Raw genomic sequence first — 20,125 nt, forward strand, 5'->3', positions numbered from 1 at the left:
TTACTTCCCCCATCGTTATGTACACTGTTGCTATTATGTTAAAGATCTGGCCTCGTCTTTTTTCACACAATAAACGAGCTGGTTATGCCAACAAACTCAAACCACTGTTTCTACGAATGGGATTACACATTTATCAACTGCACCGTATAATGGCAACACTTTCCATCACTTATTATTTTGCAAAAACGGAATGACATACTGTATTGCATCATTGTATTTAGATCAAGGAGAAATCTGTGGCACAATACATTATGGCAAATGTTAACCTACAATAACCTCTTTACAAAGAGGGAAAGAATTACTTAAAGTTGCTGGGCCAGACTTTCTTTTCACTTAGAACACACTGTAGTTGTAATTGAGCTAATTACAATGAACAAACATCAGACCTGTGCAGAACAGGTGCAAAAAATCTCACACCCATTTATTATTCTGTTCATCTAAATTTGAGGTGCAACAGCAGAATGTATGCTTGTAGTCAGTAATATTGCCTGCATGTATTTAATGTACAGTCTTAAAGGGAAGGAGTATTCGATTTGCATGAAAATAGCCTCCTTTCTAAAAGTGTTGCACCCGCTGAAGTAAGATCATCACTGAAAGGAAGATGACCTCCTGGGTAATCACATAAATAAATCACCACTGGCTTCAGAAAATCTCTGATGCTACCTAATACAACAGGCAGAAGACATTCACTTGCTTTAAAGTAAGGTTAGCAAAGGAAGAAAGCAATGCCAGTTACACAGAGAAGCTTTCTGCAAACCATTTAGGCTTCTCAAAGGAACAGGTGATCTAGCTTATGTTTATTTTAAAAGCTTCATGGGGAAAATGCATCAGGCAATACTTCTCTAGCTTTCTACAAGTGAATGAACAAAGCCAAAGTAAATCAGCAAGTAGCACGATGTGCCAAAATCCAGAAACAAAATGAGCGATGAAATTGTACTTATCACCTAGAAAAATCTAAGCCATTCATTTGAGATGCTTATGTTTGGGTAACCTTTGGGAGAATGTTTGCTGTTCCATTACACAAACAATGGAAATATTAGATAAGGAAAATAACCGCAGTTGCCAAGAAAGCTCCATGCGCTACTCTCAAATCATTAAACGTGTAGATACTATTTTATGGATGTATAACATACTGCATACAGCAGGAATGTCAAACGTACAGAACTGTTTCATCCAAACCCTGAGTTTGCATGGTCCCAGGACTGTGGTGCAGAAATCCCTAGACCAGTACATCTACATGGCACCGTGCTGATACACCCGGCGAAAAACCGAAATGTAAGAGCCAACATCAACTGCGCTAACGCCAAGTATTACAGCTTTAACAGGCATGTTATATAGGACTTTGAGACAGTACCGTATGCCAAAGCAAATCTCCTTGCCTCACATGAGTTATTAACACACAACCATCTTGCCTAGATTTTTTCCATCTGTTCGCAATCTTGAAAGACCTACTATGACAATGGTGTTTAATGCAAACTTGGGTCAGACCCAGAGTTTCCCCACAGAACGGAGCAGCAAAGAGCCAGATAAATAATAATCGCTTCAGCGCTGCTCTTCGCAGCGAGCGAGCAGGAGCCAGCGGAGCCCCTGGGTGCAGGCAGGGAAGGTGCCCAAGGGGAGGCCCCCACGAACACACACGCTGCGCGTCCCATCGCTGCTTCCCACCCGTCCCGGGGGGGGCAGGCACCGTTCTGGCTCCCCCAGGCCTGCCCCCAAAGGTAAAGGAGGTACAAATCCACCAGTCGTGCCTGTCAGGGGTTCAGCAACTGCCACAGTAACTTCGAAATGAGGTAGGGTCAGAACCCGCCTGCCTTCCTAGCTCAGCGGCCTCTGACTGCGACAGCCAGTAACTTTGCTAAGCACAGCTTGCCGGGGCGCGGGCAGGGGCATTCGGGGGGGTTGTGGGCACCTGAACAGGCCAGCAAGTGTTTATTGAAGTGACTACAGAAATATGTCAAGTTATCGCAAGCTCTTACCAGTTCAACCATGCTTCACGCTGCGTGAATAACTAGGCGAAATAGGAGTTTAAAGTTTGTTAGTGGGGTTTTTCCCATGCAAGGTAGGAAAGAAGCGTTGCAAAATGCAACCCTTAGAGGCCTTCGCCGTGCCAATACTGAAGGCTTTTTTCATGGGGAAGGCTGCTTTCATTGTTTAAACCAATCCTCCCATGTGGAGAGAACATGTACAAATAAGGACTAGATGTGTGCTTGGAGTTTGGCTTCTGGCCTGGCTGTGTTGGCAAATTGGCCTGAACTACAAGTCATGTTTTGACACCATAAATAAGGGCGAGGAATTAGACGGCACAGCGCTCTGGAGAGAGGATGAGCGGGTCATCTCTTACAGTGCTTTTAGGATGCTGCTTTGAAGATTTCCAAAGTACTTCAGCTGAGCCTCATGACCAAATTCTTAAAATCTACTTTAGGAGAGCTGGCAGCATAGCTTGTACAAAAGTCATTTCATGAGTAGAATAGTATTCATCCTAACCTTGAATTTAAAATAAGTTCAGAAAATCTTGAACTTACACATAGTATTTGATGGTTTATGCACGATTAAGTGTATTCTTTTAACAACAGCTAAAATGATGCTGTTACCAATTTACTTACTTTCATAATCTATTTTTGACAGTGTGGTTTTATAGATTTCAATCTCTGGCAACCCATTATTTTATATTTCTATTACACTTAGATTTGTCTCAATCAATCATCTTTCATTCCTTTCTCAATTTGTTTCTAAATTCTTTACATATCTGTAGCTAAGTTAATGCATAACAACACAGTGATGCACCTAACTGGAATTCAGCATCTACTAGCAAGATTAGCTTCAAAACAGAATAATAACTTATTAAAGGTGTATTTTTATAGCAGCAAGCTCGAGGAACCAAAACTAGCAAGTACTAAAAGCAACTGGTTAATTTTGTTGTATTCAGTATTTCTTCATCTTTTACCTCACAGTTAAAATTGTAAAAGGCTTTTTAGATTGGAATAATGAAACATAAATACACCTACACAGTTGGCTTAATTGATACTCAGTCCCTATCTCCCACATAACAAACTTGCATTTGAAAAGAGAGAGTCACTCATATCTTGTATCTAACTTAACTAAGGGCACTTATGATGATTAAAAAGTCAAATTCTACACTAGAAAGATTATCATTTAACTGCTAATTGATACTTTCCCTTGCCATGAAGCCTTTTTACAGTATCCCAAGAGAGCTACAGCTAAAAATCCCCAAACCTTGCATTTTTCCTATTAAAAGTAGGTTCCACCTGCTCACATAATAATATCACACCTGAAACGTTCCCGCACTCCACCAGACCGTTTCTAGAAATTTAGCCCATTGGGTGTCCACTAAACACCAGCAGAAAAAACTTCTCCTATGGTGATGTAACATTACCACCAATGGGTAACATCTTTTGGAGCTGCTGCTTCAGGCCTGATCACACAGACATCACCACGGGACAAGTTTTTTTCTTTATATAAAAATGAAAGAAGCATCACTATACACAGCTTCACTTTTCAGGCACACTGGAAATGACTGCATCCAAGTATTTTAAGCAAGAAATCATGGAAGTTAATTCACTAATGTATTCTTACAAGGAATAAATGTTTTTGTAATACGAAGGGAATGTAGATGAAAAACTTACTGTAAATCGCTGCATTCTACATAAAATGATGGGTAAAATACAGTTAAGCACTGGAAAGAGTGGATTCCAATCTAATTTGGTATTCATCCAACTAACTCATCACATTTTACCAGCTGTCCTTCATAAGGTATCACTAATGCTCGAGTGGGCCTCAGAGACTCGGATTGCATGGAAAATTATACAACTGTCATCACAGCTCTGCCCAATGGGGGATTCAAGTGTTGTTTTGCAAAATGACAGCAAGCCAGACCCTGCTTATTTTCCGTATTACTAGAATAATGAAAGTGAAACTAATCTGAATAAATATATTTTTAAAGAAAATTCAAGGAGACACTTATTTGTATTTTTTCATATAAAGTATTTCCATAGATTTTGGGGACGTTCTTTTTATGAACACTTAAATGGTAGCTTTTCGTTATAATATAATCACTTTAATGCAGGAAATCCCTTAGGCATAACTGAGAGCTGGGATCCACACTGCATCTATAGCTAGAAAAGCAATCAAAGAAAATTTAAAGAAGAGGCTGAAGCCTTGTAATCCATAATAATATCATGAATTCATTCAGCATGCAAATAGTATTCTACTCAACATTCAGCAGACTTTTAAAGCTCCACACTGAATTAATACATGAGTTCAGAAAGCACTAGTAAGTGTATCTTCACAACAGCATAAATAACATTTGAGTTATTCATGAAGCATCTTACCTTGAGAATTTCAAGGCCTTTAAAACAGAGCTTCAAAAAGGCACTTTTAGTATAAGTGATTGATTCTACCAGTCCATAGGTGGTACATCAAATATTAACATGGGAAATGAATTGCTGAGTAAACTCTAAGCTAACTGCTACTTCTTATTTTCTAAATACTGAGGAAGACAGTGAATTCAGGTTACACCACATTTTACCAAATTACGAAGCGCCTGCTTCCGGGATACATTTTTTTATCTCTGTTCCAACAACTACTTAAGCCATACCCCACAAAATGAGAGACTTTCTGAAAACAAGTTCTGAAAGAGCTACAAGCCTAGGAAGAACCAAATTCTGCAGTCAAGTCCTTTTTGCTGTTTCATTCATATTCACCCAGGACTCTTCCTCAGCAAGAGTTTATTTGGTTTATTGAAAGACGTAGTGCCCTGCAGTAATGCTTATTCTGTTATTCCTCATAAAATAGTGTAAAATGTGCAGCACTCCAAACTACAAAAAAATAGTGGGAGTTCAGTTAACTGTGCTTCACCAAAAAAGATGCTGGTTGGAAAAGTGCTTTTCAGGCATGGTGGCAAACTATGGGATTTCATAAAGATATTTCACGGGGAATCCGCTGTTTGCTGCAAATACCAAAAGATAAAACTCTATGGGAGCCTCCACTATGTATGTCAACAATTTATTCTTAAATCTTGTCTACTTGATGTTAAAATTCCATTTCCATATAAGAAACTATGATGTTTCATTCCTCTAAGAATAGTCATATCTTCAAGAACATCCTCTTCATTGTATTTTAAGTTTCTTCTCTGCGCTTGGATACAAGAAAAGTAATTGCTAGGGACTTGTATCTAAACATATGCTTATATGCGAGATATGCCTTTAAAGTTTTTCTTATGGATACTTTCTCTCAAATGAAAATTTCTGAGTTTGACATGACATACTTCAGAGAGATTCCATCCTAAAAGGGGTTCTCCAAGTAAAACAATTAAAAATAAGATGAAAACTTAGTGTGACTGGGAATACTTATTATGTGATCTAATTTAAAATTAAAACCCAGCAGAGTCTTCATGATTCCAAGGCTATGCTGATTGCCATTTGAAGCTGGAAATGTTTTTCCCTAATGCACAAGTGATGAAGTGCACATAAGGCTTAGAGGAAAGTTACCTTATCTGAAGTATCAGATATAGATTACTGCTGGAGTCAGCATGCCACACTAGTTGGATCCATACACTCCGTTCCGATATGAGGAATTAAGTTTCCCTGATGTCACAAATTGAACAGATAATGCAATTAACATTTCCTTTGAAGTTCACACTGACCAAGTAACTGCTGGAATGAGTTGGCAAAACTTTACTAAAGTCAGTCACTGAAGTGATCTTGGCTCACGCAGACTGAGACTTCAGCTTTGACAGTCTATAAACCGCTGAATCCCTAGTGGGATATCTATAAATCAGTGTTTATTCTGTCATGTAAATATAAAGATCCTGCACTTCTGTCTGGAATTCCCCAGATGTGTCAGGGATCTGTCAGAATCGCTGCATATTCTCTGCAGAGTTGATTCTCTCATGTGCACCAGCTATTAGGCCACTCTCTGAAAGACTGACGGACTTCTGGAAACCCCACACGAGGGGCAGGGTCTCATTTTCCTACCTCAGCGCTCCTACTGGGAGCAATCTCCAGGTAGGAAAAGAGGTCCTGTCTGAAGGATCAGATCTTTGGGCAAGACTAGAAAATAGGACAGATCTGTTACAAAATGTTCCATTTGCCACTAGCTACTCTAGAATACAAGAGTGCACATGAACGCTGAAGCACTATCGGAGTTGGCTGCTCATTTTAATACAGAATTAGCTTAATAATCCTTTGCTGAAAAGATACCGTTCACAGTTCTATAGTTTATAATGCTTAAACAATACTAAGACTGTATATGATCAAGTGTAGAACCATGAAGAATTTACTTGAAGACTAGGCATTGATAGCTGCTCCTTTGGGACTCTTCAACTAGTGTAATTTATAATGTCACACTATGTGATGCTACAATTGACACGTTTATGATTACACCAATAATTCAAGACTTTCAAGCATTTAAACAGAGGAGGTAACTAAATGATTAATTTAAAAAAGGAGAGGATGGAATAAAGCCAAGACTTCTATCTTCTTGAAAAAGAAAATAACTTAAAATGAACATCTTGGCTGCTTTACAAGACAAGATAAAAACTATAGACTCAAAGACTTTATCATTTCCAAAAGTGTTAATATTCCTTGGAGATGAAAATACAGTGATGAAAATAGAATTCTTAGAATTAAAGGGAATTTTACTTGTACTAAAAGAGAAAGAATTGGTGAAAAGGAAAATTGCATGAGGAGAGGAAAACATCTCACTATTGTCAACATTCTATGGGGAGATATTTGGGATGACTGTTGAAAACCAGACTACTGTCTGATGATCAGGTAGAGAACTCCAAAAACACTTAGAAGAATAGATATTGGAAAAGTGATGATGCGTATTATTAAACATAGGAAAGTAAGGAGTTTAATTATACATACAAAAGAAATCCAAGTAATAAAAACATTGATACAGTCATATATTAATAACTTAAGCAAAGCTATGTATGGTAATACAGTAAGTCAAGATTAGTAACCACAAAATATGTATGTATTACATATTGATCTACAAAGTAACGTAATGTGTATCTCAAAAGGTCATTTCATGTTCTCAAGATGTCCAAACACCTAGAAATTCTTCTGAAGTAACTAGTCTGCACCTTCTTTGCCCCAATATATATATCAAAGCCTCTCTATAATGCCATAATACAGGTCCTGATTTTTTTGTCTGCCTTTTAAGGAAGAATTAACGCATTTAGCTGTTTGAATAAACAGCACTTCTTTTATTCTCATGCTAGCTTCAGCTATAGCTAGACTGGTTTTATCTTCTTTCTCTGAAGACTCCTCTTTTGTTTCATTATTGTTGGGAATAACGGCAGCACCATGAGAATTGTGTTCAGGTTTGAAACAAAACCTCTTTCTTTCACTGTCTGGAGAGCACTCATGCAAAGTTCCCTGATAGAACTGAAGTGAAATATGCTTACCTTCTGTTGGTGATGTCTTCAGATGTCTGCAGAGCCCCTCTGTTTCCCCATATGTCTCTTTAATTTTTACTACTGCTTCTGTTCCTCGAAGTTCCATGAGGGAGCGCAGTTCTTGCAGTGTGCACCCAAACTCTCCTGCATGGTTGGCCTCATTTCTTTGGTTCTTGGAATAAAAATCGCTGTTTGTCATGTCACCCATTGTTGCTGATTATATTGCTCCACTCGTTATAGTTGATACAATCTTAAAACTGTTTAAAAATTGCAGGAAAGGAATCTTGAATTCCAATCTAAGAAATTAAAAAGAATCCAGTGTGTGTCCGGTGACCGATGTGGAGGATGCCTCTGGCGTGCAAGGTGTCCCTGACTGACTAGTGGTCCGCAGAACGGCTGCTTTCAAGGCTGCAGACCAGCTGTGCTCCATTCACCATTTCCCATTATGCTGCACCCAAGCTGTAGAATCTACATGGTCATTTCTTCCTCTGGACCTTTGGGAACAAACAGAAAGGACTCATTACAAGAGTGAGCAATAACGCTTTACAAAGGTGATTTCAAATTTATTCTATCATTGCAGTTTGACTTGTCATTTAAGAAAAGCTAGGCAGAAAAACCATAGAGGTGTCCTGTAAAATGCTGCAGGTGGTCAGAGCTAGCATCGACAACAAGGATAACACTAGCTCTGTCTTAGATAAAGCTCTCTACAGCTAAAGCACCAACAGCAGTGTTGCTTACTTTAATCAAGTCCCAACAGCACCTGCTAAATGAGATGGCTCATGAATATTAATAAGCGATTAGTCCAGCATGCTAGATGCACCTCCAGTATATGCTCTGGTTCATACAGCCACATCAATCTTTCATCTGACAAGAACAAAGACTCTCTCATAAAGGCTACAAGGTAACAAAAATTAGTTAAACGCTACTAGTTTTCACAATGGGTTAAAGCAAAACTGTTTTTCAATGCAAGGACAGTAGAACTGGTGGAAAAACTAGAGCCACCATTACAAATTCAGCATACATTTAAAATACGTTACATCTTGCAGCCCTGCCTTCTGTGGAAGGAAGCATACCCCAGAAAAGAGAGAAAATGCTTCAGTGTTTTGGTTTGAACAGCCAGAGCTACGTCTCGTACAAGGCAGCTGTTGGGTTGCTTTCCTCCAGCGCTGCCCGTGAGCCCCCTCACCCACAGCTTCGCCTCGACAGCTACAAACGTGCGAGCACGGAGCCAACACACACAGACACACACGAGTACAGATGCATGCAGGGTGGGGTTGGCTTTTTTCTTTTTTTCTTTTTTTTTTATCTCCCCCCCCCCCCCTCCGTGTGCAGTGTTGAACAAGTCACATTTGGACCATCTGGGAGACAGTTGATTACTTGCTAAAACCAGCCTTTAAAACCTGTTTCCCCTTCCCATATTCTAATGAAGTTGGTTTAAATACTGCTGAAACCAGCAATTATATTTGGCACAGAGAGTTTTAACAGAGATTAAAGGTTTCTTTTTGGCCTCAAGCGGGTTAGTGCGAGCACACTGTCTAATCTATAGGTCTCAGAATAGTTTTCTCATAATAAAAAAGATCCTTAAAAGAGCACACCATCAGCTTAATGACTGACAAACCTGCCACAGTCAAAGTGCATATTCTGAACTTTCTACGTACAGTCATACACAGTGGAAACGAGTCCACACATAAAGGACTGGAAACACTTTGGGATCCTCTTTAAGTCCCAATTTTATATTTGTGCACCAATCTTCCACCCACATATAGGTGACATAACATGTAGGCTTGGTATTTCCACTGATCTATACTGCATTGCTATTGCTCTGCATGCAGGAAAGATCAGGCCCACTGTATGCATTTATTCCTCTGCCCACAGTGACATTACCTGCTTTGGAGCTGTCTAATATACCTTGATCAATTAGACAAACTGAACCTCTATCAGCCCTCTCATTTACACATAAAAAAAGTCAACATTCCTTCTATTTCTGTGGAGGAAAAAAAAAAGAAAAAAAAAAAAGGAAGCACCAAAGTTTCACTACAATATTACAGAATGCAATTAAAATAGCAGCCAACTGCTACGTGCTTCTTCTACCCATCCTATTTCTTGACATATATTCTAATGCTAGGAACTTCTGCCAACCTTGGTTTCACATATTCACATGTTGCTTTTCAAGCTCATGAGAAGAGCAGAATTTCAGCACAAAAATGCTGCTTACAGTGAGCAATAAAGAGAAACTGGAAGTAGTAATTAAAAAGGGCCTTTATTTGTCAAGCAATAGCCAAGGAGGAGATATTCTGCTCTGTCAACAACACTCAACTTCGCATGCTTGCATGCTGGACAGTGTTCACAGTATCAGTTCATTTCTAGATAATTCCCTATGTATAGCATGCAGAAAAGACCTTACTCACTACTGCTTTATCTGTTTTTAAACAGGATGGATTAGTATTCTGAAGAGAAATAACATCAGCCTGTAGCATTATTTTGAAAAAATTGCAGGATAGAAATGTCACAGATGTTGAGTAAAACAGACTTCATCCCAAGAGGCACGGAATCACCACAACCTCCACTGATTATATGCCCCTCCTTTCCTAAAATCAGCATTTCAGACTATTCCTGGTTTCATCTATGGTAAGTTGCTGCTGACAGTTCACATCAAAAAGCAAACTCAGATTTGATCATGAAAAAAGAATAGCCAGAAAAATGTTGTGAAAAAGTGAGGCATCAATAATAATAATGAATAGCTAAAATGACAGACTGCTATTTACTTCCAGTGGGCAAAAAATAATCCATTCCTAAGATAAGTACACTTCAAGATCCTGAACGCTGTTTAAAACAGCCATGATATCCAAAACAAAAACCAACAACAAAAAATGCCATTTATCTAACACAGAATTTACAGGGCTTCTTTGGTCCTGTGAGCTTTTTAAACATTCCTCTAATAAAATAAAATTGCTCTTAAACTGTTCCATAACACCACAGTGCAAAGACGATTACTAGTATTTTCTGAGGAAAACCATCTACCGATTTCATTAGTGAAGCAAAGTGTACTAAACTCAGTATCAAAGAAGTTTTCTATATGATTTTTCTGTGGGATGTGTCCACCACTCTCAAAGCATCTGATGGCACTGTGCCATCACTACGCATTAACATATTTGCTTCTATTCTTAGAAATTTATTGTCATTTGTCAGCCACAGCAAGACAGTGTTGTTGCTTTTTAGCATGTTTGAGTCATTTACCTGCTTAATTTTTAATTTCACTTTCAATTAAATATTAATCAATAAACAACAAATATGAAGTTTACACTTCCTTCAGCGCTTTAAAAACAAATCACTCAGAGTTTGTGCTCTTCATGATGCACCTAATGTTATGACACCAGGGAAACACCATCTCACGTTTTTGAAAGGCAGATGGTAAAAAATAGAAAGCACAAAGCATGACTAACATTATTCACCGATAATGCATCTCTCTAATCCCACGGAACAAGATACGCAGGCTTCATTCGATCCTTGAATCTCTTTTATGAAAAGTCCAGGAACCTTGCCAGGGTTCGTACCAGGTTAGCATGACTGACACATGACCATCTCACCCTTCCTGAGCAGTTAATATTCCTTTAACAAAAGCCGAGAAATAGAAAACTTGAGACCGGCACACAGCAATATTCCCCCATCAGTGGGGCTACAAGCTTTGCATCTCCAAAATAGATCAAATTACTGGAAATGTAAAGTCTCCTCTACAACAAATCCAAGTATTGCACTAGGTTTGGGTGAGGGGGAGGATTATTTTACAAAACACACTCAAAACATTGGTATTTTCAAGATGTGGATATAGTATAGGTGAACTACCAAGGGATCCTGATTTTTAAAAAAGCAGGTGATACCTTTACATTTTGAAAATGAACAAGTGATATTATTCAGAAACAATATCACTGAAAACCCTTCATCGATCCAGTTCAGATCTACCTTGATCTACCATACAGCTGTTCTTTTGCCTCACAGGAGCTGCAGATCCAGACGCTCTCTGAAGAGAAACAGGCACTTCTAAACTGAGACTTTTTCCAATATGAACGTCTAAATTAGGTGAACTGAATTTCACACTCGGGGTGCCTGCTTCCACTGGTTGTAGGGCAAGTCTGCACAACTAGTTCACCAAAGATATCCAATGACATTTGAATTCCACTGCTATGGTCTAAGCTACCTGGGGAATAACATTTCCAGCAGTCAAAGGGAACAAGACTGAGTAAACCACAAGTTTCAGCAGTAGAAGGCGCATTGCACCGGGGGCGGGAAATAGCCAGGGAGCTCAAGGACTTCTCCCTTTCCTCTCAGAGAGCCCTGAGTCCCCTCAGGGCCTCAAGGCCAAAATTTCTCAACCTCTTTAACCCAAGGTCTGCTCAATCTCTTTCAATCCAAAGACCATCAGCTACGGTGTGCTTCAATGGTTTTAATTTATAACCAAATGTCTCCCGGGCCACAAAGAGCCACCATCCCCAAATCCCGAGAGCACAGCTTTTGACATCATTCTAGCACACGATCATTTCCTCCTCCCTTATGCATATTGGTCTCACCATTCCCTATGACAATTTACAGGGAAACCAGTCCTCCATAGACATGTTCATCAAAAGAGAAATAAAAAACTCCACTAACTGAAAAACTAAGTTCACACACAGTGTTACATTGTTCCTCCAGACAACAGCAATAGCTTTTAATAAAGGTTATTTCCTTTTATTTATTCTTACCAATGCTTCTGAAACGAGCTTTAGAAATAAGAAATTTGGGTAAAAAAAATTTCCTAAGGTGCAGTTTGAAAACAAAACTATGTTGTGGACAAAAAGACAAAATAGCAGCCCACCTAGATTCACTTCAGGTGGCAAAAGACTGCACACACTAGAAAACCTGAGTAAAATAGTATCCTTATTTTTCTCATTAAAAAGTCAGAATATATGTCTTCATCTTGGTCTGGGATTTTGTTTGTCAAAGATGTCATGGATTTTTGTTGTACAAAAGCACTACAAACTCAAATTATTTGCCGGGTGGTTGTCCCCGTCCCCCCCCCCCAAGTGGCTGTCTTGGGGAACAGGCTTCCACTCCTGTAGAGCCCAAGTCAAATATTTTTCATCTTCTAGCTGCTTAAAGGAAATGCATGCCAATTAAAACAGAAGAAATTTGGATGAGCTAACAGCAAACCTGCTGGGAAAACTATTCTTTGACTTCCCTAATCAGGAAAAGTCTCATCTTGGAAGCTTGTAAATACTTTCACAGTGTGTTAGAATGATTTCTAAGTAGATTCTGACATCTGATTTCATTTGGACTTCTGTTGGCAGAAAAATTAGTAGCAAGGTAACAAACCAGATTTCATCAGATCAGAATCACAAGACTTGCATTTCACAGTCATTAAAGGACTGGACAAATAATGGACTCATGACGACTCCAAAAAAATCAGGATATATTAATAATCTGACTCTCTAAACCGTTATCCAAGATTATGCTACCTCTGACCTCAAAATCTGATGATGAAGGAATTGCTTACATTACAGGAGGAAGGATGAAAAGGTAATCACTTCTTGACAGGTTGGCAGAGGCACAGCCAGGGCAGAGAGATCAGCAAAGCCCGAGTACTATTCACTCATCATGCAACTGGGAAGAAGGCATACAGATCTGGTTCCCCTGGAATAAAAACTAAGGGAATTAGCACTTCTCACCCTTCTATATGTAGCATTACTCTCCCACTTGGATTATTATTTGGCTGTAGGTATAATGCCAGATGGTCTCTTGGGACCTATAGAGAACCCCCAAAATAAGAGGGGGAAAAGTGCTGGAAGTGTCACATTTTAGTGAGTAGTATGAATTTAATCAGCTTTATCTGTAGTCCTTGCATTGGAGATACCATTCCTTGATAATACAGGATTGGAAGCAGATTTAAGGGACTTCTCCCTTGAGTCTGAGCAAAATCATCCAACAGTGGTTTTTTGAGACTACAGCTCCTCAAAGTCTGATGTGAGGTGTGGGTAGGAACAGGTTGACAACATATTGCAGAGGATGAAAAACTCATGGAAGATCGTTGCAAGGTGAAACCAGTTGAGAAGGAAAACCATAACCTGCTCTGTAGACATCTCCAGATGTGCAAAATAAATCAAGTGTGCCCCAGCTGTACTGCCTTTTACAATTTCTTATTCTTTTCATGTCAAAGACAAAAGGTCCATCCATTTGTGAATATAATCTTCATGGACCAGAATGAGAAATGGATTGTCTATCCAAGCAGTCAACGAAGCTAATCAAACGCACCCAAAAGATGCTCAAACTCACACTCTCTTAAAACAAACACTGACTTTGAAGTTTAATTATCAGGAACGCACAGGATACAGAAGGAACAAAGGAAAAACACCATTTAAATATAAGCAGGTTGTCACCTTCACAAGTGTGAAATTTTTGTTTAATACCAGTAAGCTGAGAGGAGATAAAGAAAGAGAAACTGAACTTTGTAGCTAAGTGTTGTCTGAAAATATTCCTGACTTCATCACTACATTTCTTAATGAATTTCAAGTTGCACTACATTAACTCGTACATAATTCATGATGAGCACACAGGAATGATACATTTGTACATTCCATTTACAAAAAATTAGAATTTCTTCTATAATGTTTCATTCAGTTGTTCTTAGAGAAAAATATATTCCCTCTGATAATATGATGACATGAAGACAATAAAGTTAAGGTATTATTTTTAAAATATTACAAAATGAAAAGGGGGTGCTTTTTTTTTAAAAAAAATAATCAAAGGCAACTAGCTATTACAATCCCTGAAGTAACAATTGTTTCTGTCCTTTCAGTATGAATCCGCGCCTCCAGTCAGCTTGGATTTCTTGGACCAGTTTTGTTATCAGATAGGATAAATAAAAATGATTCCATGCCTCCTGCAAGATACTGTTGATTAGTTGAAGGCAAAAAAGGCACTATCACAAAATAAATTTGTATTAAAGGGGCACAAAATATCATTAATTTCAGTTATACAATGAGCTTATTTTACTTAGGACTTCTACCAAACAGAATCAAACTCTTTCACAAACTCACTGAAAATTTTTTGCCATGCTGTACCAGTATGCTGAGGGAAACTTAAAATAACAATTGAGAAATAAAACTACCTCCAGTGCCCTGTTACAGCATACAGTTATTCAGTCTATAATTTGATACAAAGTCTGTTTTCCACCATTACTCATGTAAATGGTTACAGCAAAGCCAAATGAACTACTGACAGGAACAAAAATACTATTAAAGGAATCAATTCAGTCCCATTAAAGTCAATGAAATGCCTGTATCAGTGACTTCTGGGGGATTGGATCAGGTCCTGCAGATGAGATCCTCCTCCTCTGACGCCAGAAGTTCACTCTTTATGAATGCTGTTAGTAGACAGCCTGCAATAGGAAACCAAATCATGTTTATTATTGCTCATCGCTGAGCACTTGTCCGAGTTATGAAATATTCCTGGCTTTGCTACGCAACACCATTACCGCGTGCTGACTTCAGGCCCTGCTGTGTGCGACCAGAGGGCTAACCAGCAGTACGCGCTCCAACTGCTCTAGAGCCCTACACGGCACTAGAGATGCTTACTCAAAAGTCATCTCCTGTGCGGAGAGGTTTTTCTAGTAAAGTCTGTCCTAGCCACGAGTTTTAAGAACCCGCTCTCACTTCTTGCTAGTACTAACATGAAATTTGTTTTGGTTTCCTTTCAGTGACAAAATGAAAGGTTATTTTTCTTTAGCTATTTATTCTCCCAAGACTCTAATTCCACGTTGCAAAGCAGTTAATGGATTTCTTTTATTCATTACCTTCCTACACAACACAGAGTCCTACTCTTCAGGGTTGTACTTTTGGCACTAAACAAAGACCCATTCTACACCTATATAACCTTTAGAAAATTCATGTTTTCATGTACAGCTGCATTGATTTTATACAGAGACTAACACAGCACAGTTATTCCAAGGAAGGCCAACTTCCAAACGATGTTATCGATTTGACTGAAAACACAGCTGGAAGAAAGCTAAGGGTATTCAGGCTACAGATACTCAAATATCATTAAATAAAGTAGATGTGAACAAAAATCTAAGTGCTCTCAAAGCAATAGCTGATCAGCTAAGGAACATATCCCAGCAGAGATCCCGGATTCAGCATCAGTTTATGATGATGATGTGCATCAGTTACAGAGCTTGGGGGGAGGTGGGAGAGAGAGGGAAAAAACCCCAGCCTTTCTTTAGCTGAAAACACAAAAGATGCATTATCCAATGATGTAGTAGAGAGACCTACTGATCAGGTACAAGCTCATCACCATCATCTCCAGGACAAATTTTTCAACATTTCTTCAATTGGGCTGAAGTACTTGCCTTTTTTTTTTATCAGCAAAAAAATTATGTTATGCTATAGTCCATTAGAGTATCAACCCAGGGGACAAGGACGAAAAACCCTATGCAAAAAACTGCCCAAACTTACCAGACTCCAATTCAGATATTTTCTTTACTTTGCTTCATTAAAAGCAAATTATTGAAACATAAACAATAAAAAGTTGGGGCGTTCTACATTTGTCCTTTTTTCATGCGTTGTACGTATCACCAGATTTATGAAATCTAGAATGTTAATTACCACGTGACCTTAACCATCAAGAAGATATCAGCTTGAAGCATGTGATTTCAAGGGATTTTGAGAAGTCTGTGCTTTTACAGTCTATGTGCCTGGTATCTGATTATATCTCATTTTAATCAGCAAATTCTCCAGCACATCTTAAAAGAAATAGGCTATCTAGCTCCTTACAACAAATAGGATCTTCAGCTTGATAGAGATTGATTACATATAGCTGGCAGTCCTACTCTACCCCACACCACCAAAAATTTTTCGACTTTTATTCAGTCTCGGTTCAGAAGGGACACTGAATTTGGCTCCTAATTTTTTTTTTTTTTTTTTAGTCTATTACTAATTGTTTTATTATAGAAATATTAACTGGCCTCTCTGTCTGATCTTCACCCCTTAAGATGAACAGAGAGTTTTAATACTATGGTAGAAACCACCATTTCTCCTGGTAAGTACACGTATATCTTAACCTCATTTTACCTTCCTTTCTCAGATTTTTGAACAATGCTTTACAGAAACTTTTTATCTTAAAAATTGAATGTAATGAAGCAAATCTTATATATGTCTGAACCATCTATCAGCCTTTTAATCAATAAGCTACAATTTTTACCCACAACGCTTCTTTGGCCTGTAAATTTTGGAAAACCAAACTCTGAAAGTGCATTGCGTTGTTCCTCTGCCAATGCACATCTGCCTTCCTGACACCTACCTTGGGGGCTGCATCAACCCACTAATTGTTTTGAGAGTTCTTAAATGGTAGCAAAAATATTTCTAGTACCGGTTAGAATTTTGTCGTAACAGTAGTATCAAAAACTTAAAGGAGGCCAGAATTTTGTTAATTTTTAAATAAGCTGGAGATAAATAGAGGCCTTTTCCTGCTTTAGATGGAAGCAAGAAGAGCACATCTATGCTTCCAAGGAAGCACAATGGAAGAGCACTCATTCATGTGAAATATAATTTTGATGGATTACTTTTACTAAAAAGTTGACAGGTATCATGTTTTTCATACGTATGGATCTATAGGATAACAGAGAGAATAAAAACTGAGGAAATCCATAACCGGTCAGCTACAGCAAAATACATTTTGTTGCGTTCTGAACTCTGGAGGTTAAAGGGCCCAAACCAAATCTTGCTTGGTCAACTGGCATTTCTTTACATCAGCTCAAATTGCAATGATGAAACCATAATAAAAATTGAACCGACGTCAGCAAACATGCTATACAGGTCAATGGGTTTTGTACCTGGTAAAAAGTTAGTGCTTCTTAAAAAGAAAAGAAGATAGAAATTACATCCAGTGTGTGGAAGTCCCAGTGGCTGACTATTTTACTAAAAAAACCTGTTTAAATAGCAATATTCTTGGTATGGAGGATTACTTAGGAAGTATCACAGTTTCTTCTAGAACTGACTGGAAATACTTTGCAACACAAACAATTTACAGACAAGATTAAATCGAAACATTTTTCATAGAAAAGACCTTTCCTGTTTTAACATCTAATTCCAAACTACTATAGCATGATCAGCGTTGACACTCACATCCCTAAGAAAGAAGTTCAAAATTCTACATAACAACCCAAGGGAAACCATTCAGGGAAAAGAAAAACCAGAAAAAACCCTGCACTTGCTATGCTGTTTTCTCTGTTCTTCTATCAGCATCTATCATACAAATCAACAAAACATTAGCTGTGAAAAGGATTAGTTGACTACTGTTGGCCATGACCCTCAAAGTGAAGAAAATCAGAGCATATTAAGGAGAGCCACATCATGGCCATACCAAAACGGAATCAGATTGCTCTATTGAGCCCAAAATGTTCTATTTCAGCCTTATACATACAATAATGTCTTTTACCCAAGTGTGGCTTCAAAACCGATAGCAGAGAAATCCATATTTGCAGGGAGAGGTACTCCCTTCTTACATGTTTCAGGGGTTACTCAAGAAAAAAAATCCTTTGCTAGCAGTGGGGCCAGCCGGTGTGGAGAGCAAGAAAACACAGTGGCAGCTGAAGTCAGAGATCTTTAATGTCAGTCAGCAGTTGGCATATGACTGTTCAGCAGATGAAATGCTGGAGCATGATACAGATCTCCATAAGAAGCAGCTGGTGCAAGGAAAAAGAAAAAGGAGGGGGGGGGGGGGGGGGAACAAACAAAAAAAACCACCCCAAACAAATTTACAATGCAGTCTGCATTTGCAGTCCTATCTTCTGCCACCGTGGTTTCACTATTAGAAGCATCTTATTATACCATTAAGTAAAGATATAAAGCCATGAAACTAATACTGAAGCTTTTAGTGCAGCACCATTGGTTGTTAACGAGATTCAGAAAATCCAGCTTCCATGCAAAAGAACTATAAGCAGAATAATGAAACAGGAAGAACACAAAAAATGAAAGAAAATCATCTGGTTGTTAAAAATACACTATATTGTTATTTAAAGAGTAAATAGAAATATATACAAGTGGAATTGGAACACAGACATTTTTCATATGCACTATTCCCATAATGGCTGTAAAAGAAAACTGCAGGCTATAATGTATTTTTCTGAACAAAGGTATTTTTTGGTTTTGTTAACAGTAAAAAGAACTTCTGTGTCTTTTTCTTAAAAAAAAAAAAAAAAAAAAAAAAAAAAGAAGCCAGAAGATAATTTTTAATAATATCAGGCTATTTTATTCCTGAGATGGGATGCAGTTCTCTAAAATGAGAGCAAGAGACCAAATTATAACTAACAGCTGCGTTTGGTGCTGTAAGGACCAAAGGCAGATTTTGTTGTTGTTGTTGCCTGTGTATTTCAGGGCAAGAGACCAGTTCCACTTTGCCTGGATAGAACCACAAAACGGTTAAGCACAGTACAAGGATATTAGCTGTCCTGAACATTTTAATTTTGTTAGGCAGGATTTTTAAGCAAATAGCTATTCTCAGACAACACATCTCATTGAACAGGACACATAAATCCAGGAGGTACCAGTCGCAGACAGACCAAGTGGTCTACTCCAACTACACATCACTCAAACCTGACCCCACTGCTACCCATCGGTACAATACAGAGCTGCAAAAACTGCGCAACTTGTAAAAGCTTTCTCTTAAGCTCAGATTGTTCTTAAATTCATCCTGCTTCCTATCGAGTTACTTCAGTCACCTACAAGGCAGCAATCCGTGCTTTCTTTGTGTCTGCTCCCCACACCCACTTGCCAACAGCAGTATCCTGTATTTCTCACTCTACAGCTTCCCGACATACCTGGACCAAACTCCGTACTATCTCCGTTACGTTAGATGCCCGGTTTGCGTGCCGTTCCATCGCCATTCAACTTTTAGGAGTCAAGTACCCCAAACTGAAGCAGTGCTCTTCTCCAAAGGAGAAAATGACTGTTCCGCACTGGACATGGCCTGTTCTTTACCCTCTTGATTTCTAATCAGAGTTTTTCACCTCTCTTTGACTTACCTGATCATTTCCCGCAGATAAACAGTTCCTCTCTATTTTTTTACAGTATTGCTAAGAAAATACAAGACGATTCCTATTACGTTGCTGACAATACTATTGCATTCCTCTTCTGTTTTGTTCATACCTCTAAATTTCATGAGGAATTATGTCAAATCATATAACTGCCTTACCTGCCTCTTGAGATCAGTTAACTAAATGTATATATAAAAAAAGCCTATCCTGCTGCATGCCTGTACATTGCAAAGCATTCCAAAACATACTCACGTATGCCTCAGAATTCTAAAGCAGCATGTGAAAGTATAACTAATTTAAAATCAAACTTTAAGAGGTTATAAATTACTGAAAAATGAAGCTGCCAGTATTTTAATTTGAAAGGGTGGGAGGGGAGAATGACATTAAAGTACACATATTAGAATTAAGTACCCCCTATAAAACTTCGCATCTGTTTAAATCTCCTTTATGCCACTGAACTCTCAGCACATCATTATGCAAGCACCAGAGTTAAGAAAAATAATCCTTTAGCTTTCCTACATCATATGAGAATCAAATTATATGATAGAAGACAAAAGCCACCTTTCTTCAAAAACATATTTGTATTCTGTTAAAAAAATCCACATAAATATTTTTTATAGTCACACCAAAATGCTCAGCTTTATAAA

At 38.4% G+C, this 20,125-nt stretch overlaps 1 protein-coding gene across 18 annotated transcripts in view; it reads right to left on the bottom strand.

Moving 5' to 3' along the window:
- ATP2B2 (ATPase plasma membrane Ca2+ transporting 2) overlaps nt 1–20,125 on the bottom strand; it is a 439,575-nt gene that overhangs the window by 183,045 nt on the left and 236,405 nt on the right. For all 18 annotated transcript variants that reach the window (XM_049826145.1, XM_049826157.1, XM_049826153.1 and 15 more), the window contains one exon: nt 7,430–7,914. In XM_049826145.1, the coding sequence (XP_049682102.1) occupies nt 7,430–7,628 (199 nt within the window). In that variant the 5' untranslated portion in view covers nt 7,629–7,914. The remainder of the gene's footprint in view (nt 1–7,429; nt 7,915–20,125) is intronic.

The sequence above is a fragment of the Accipiter gentilis genome, chromosome 23, assembly GCF_929443795.1.
Source record: "Accipiter gentilis chromosome 23, bAccGen1.1, whole genome shotgun sequence".
Classification (NCBI taxonomy): domain Eukaryota; kingdom Metazoa; phylum Chordata; class Aves; order Accipitriformes; family Accipitridae; genus Astur; species Astur gentilis.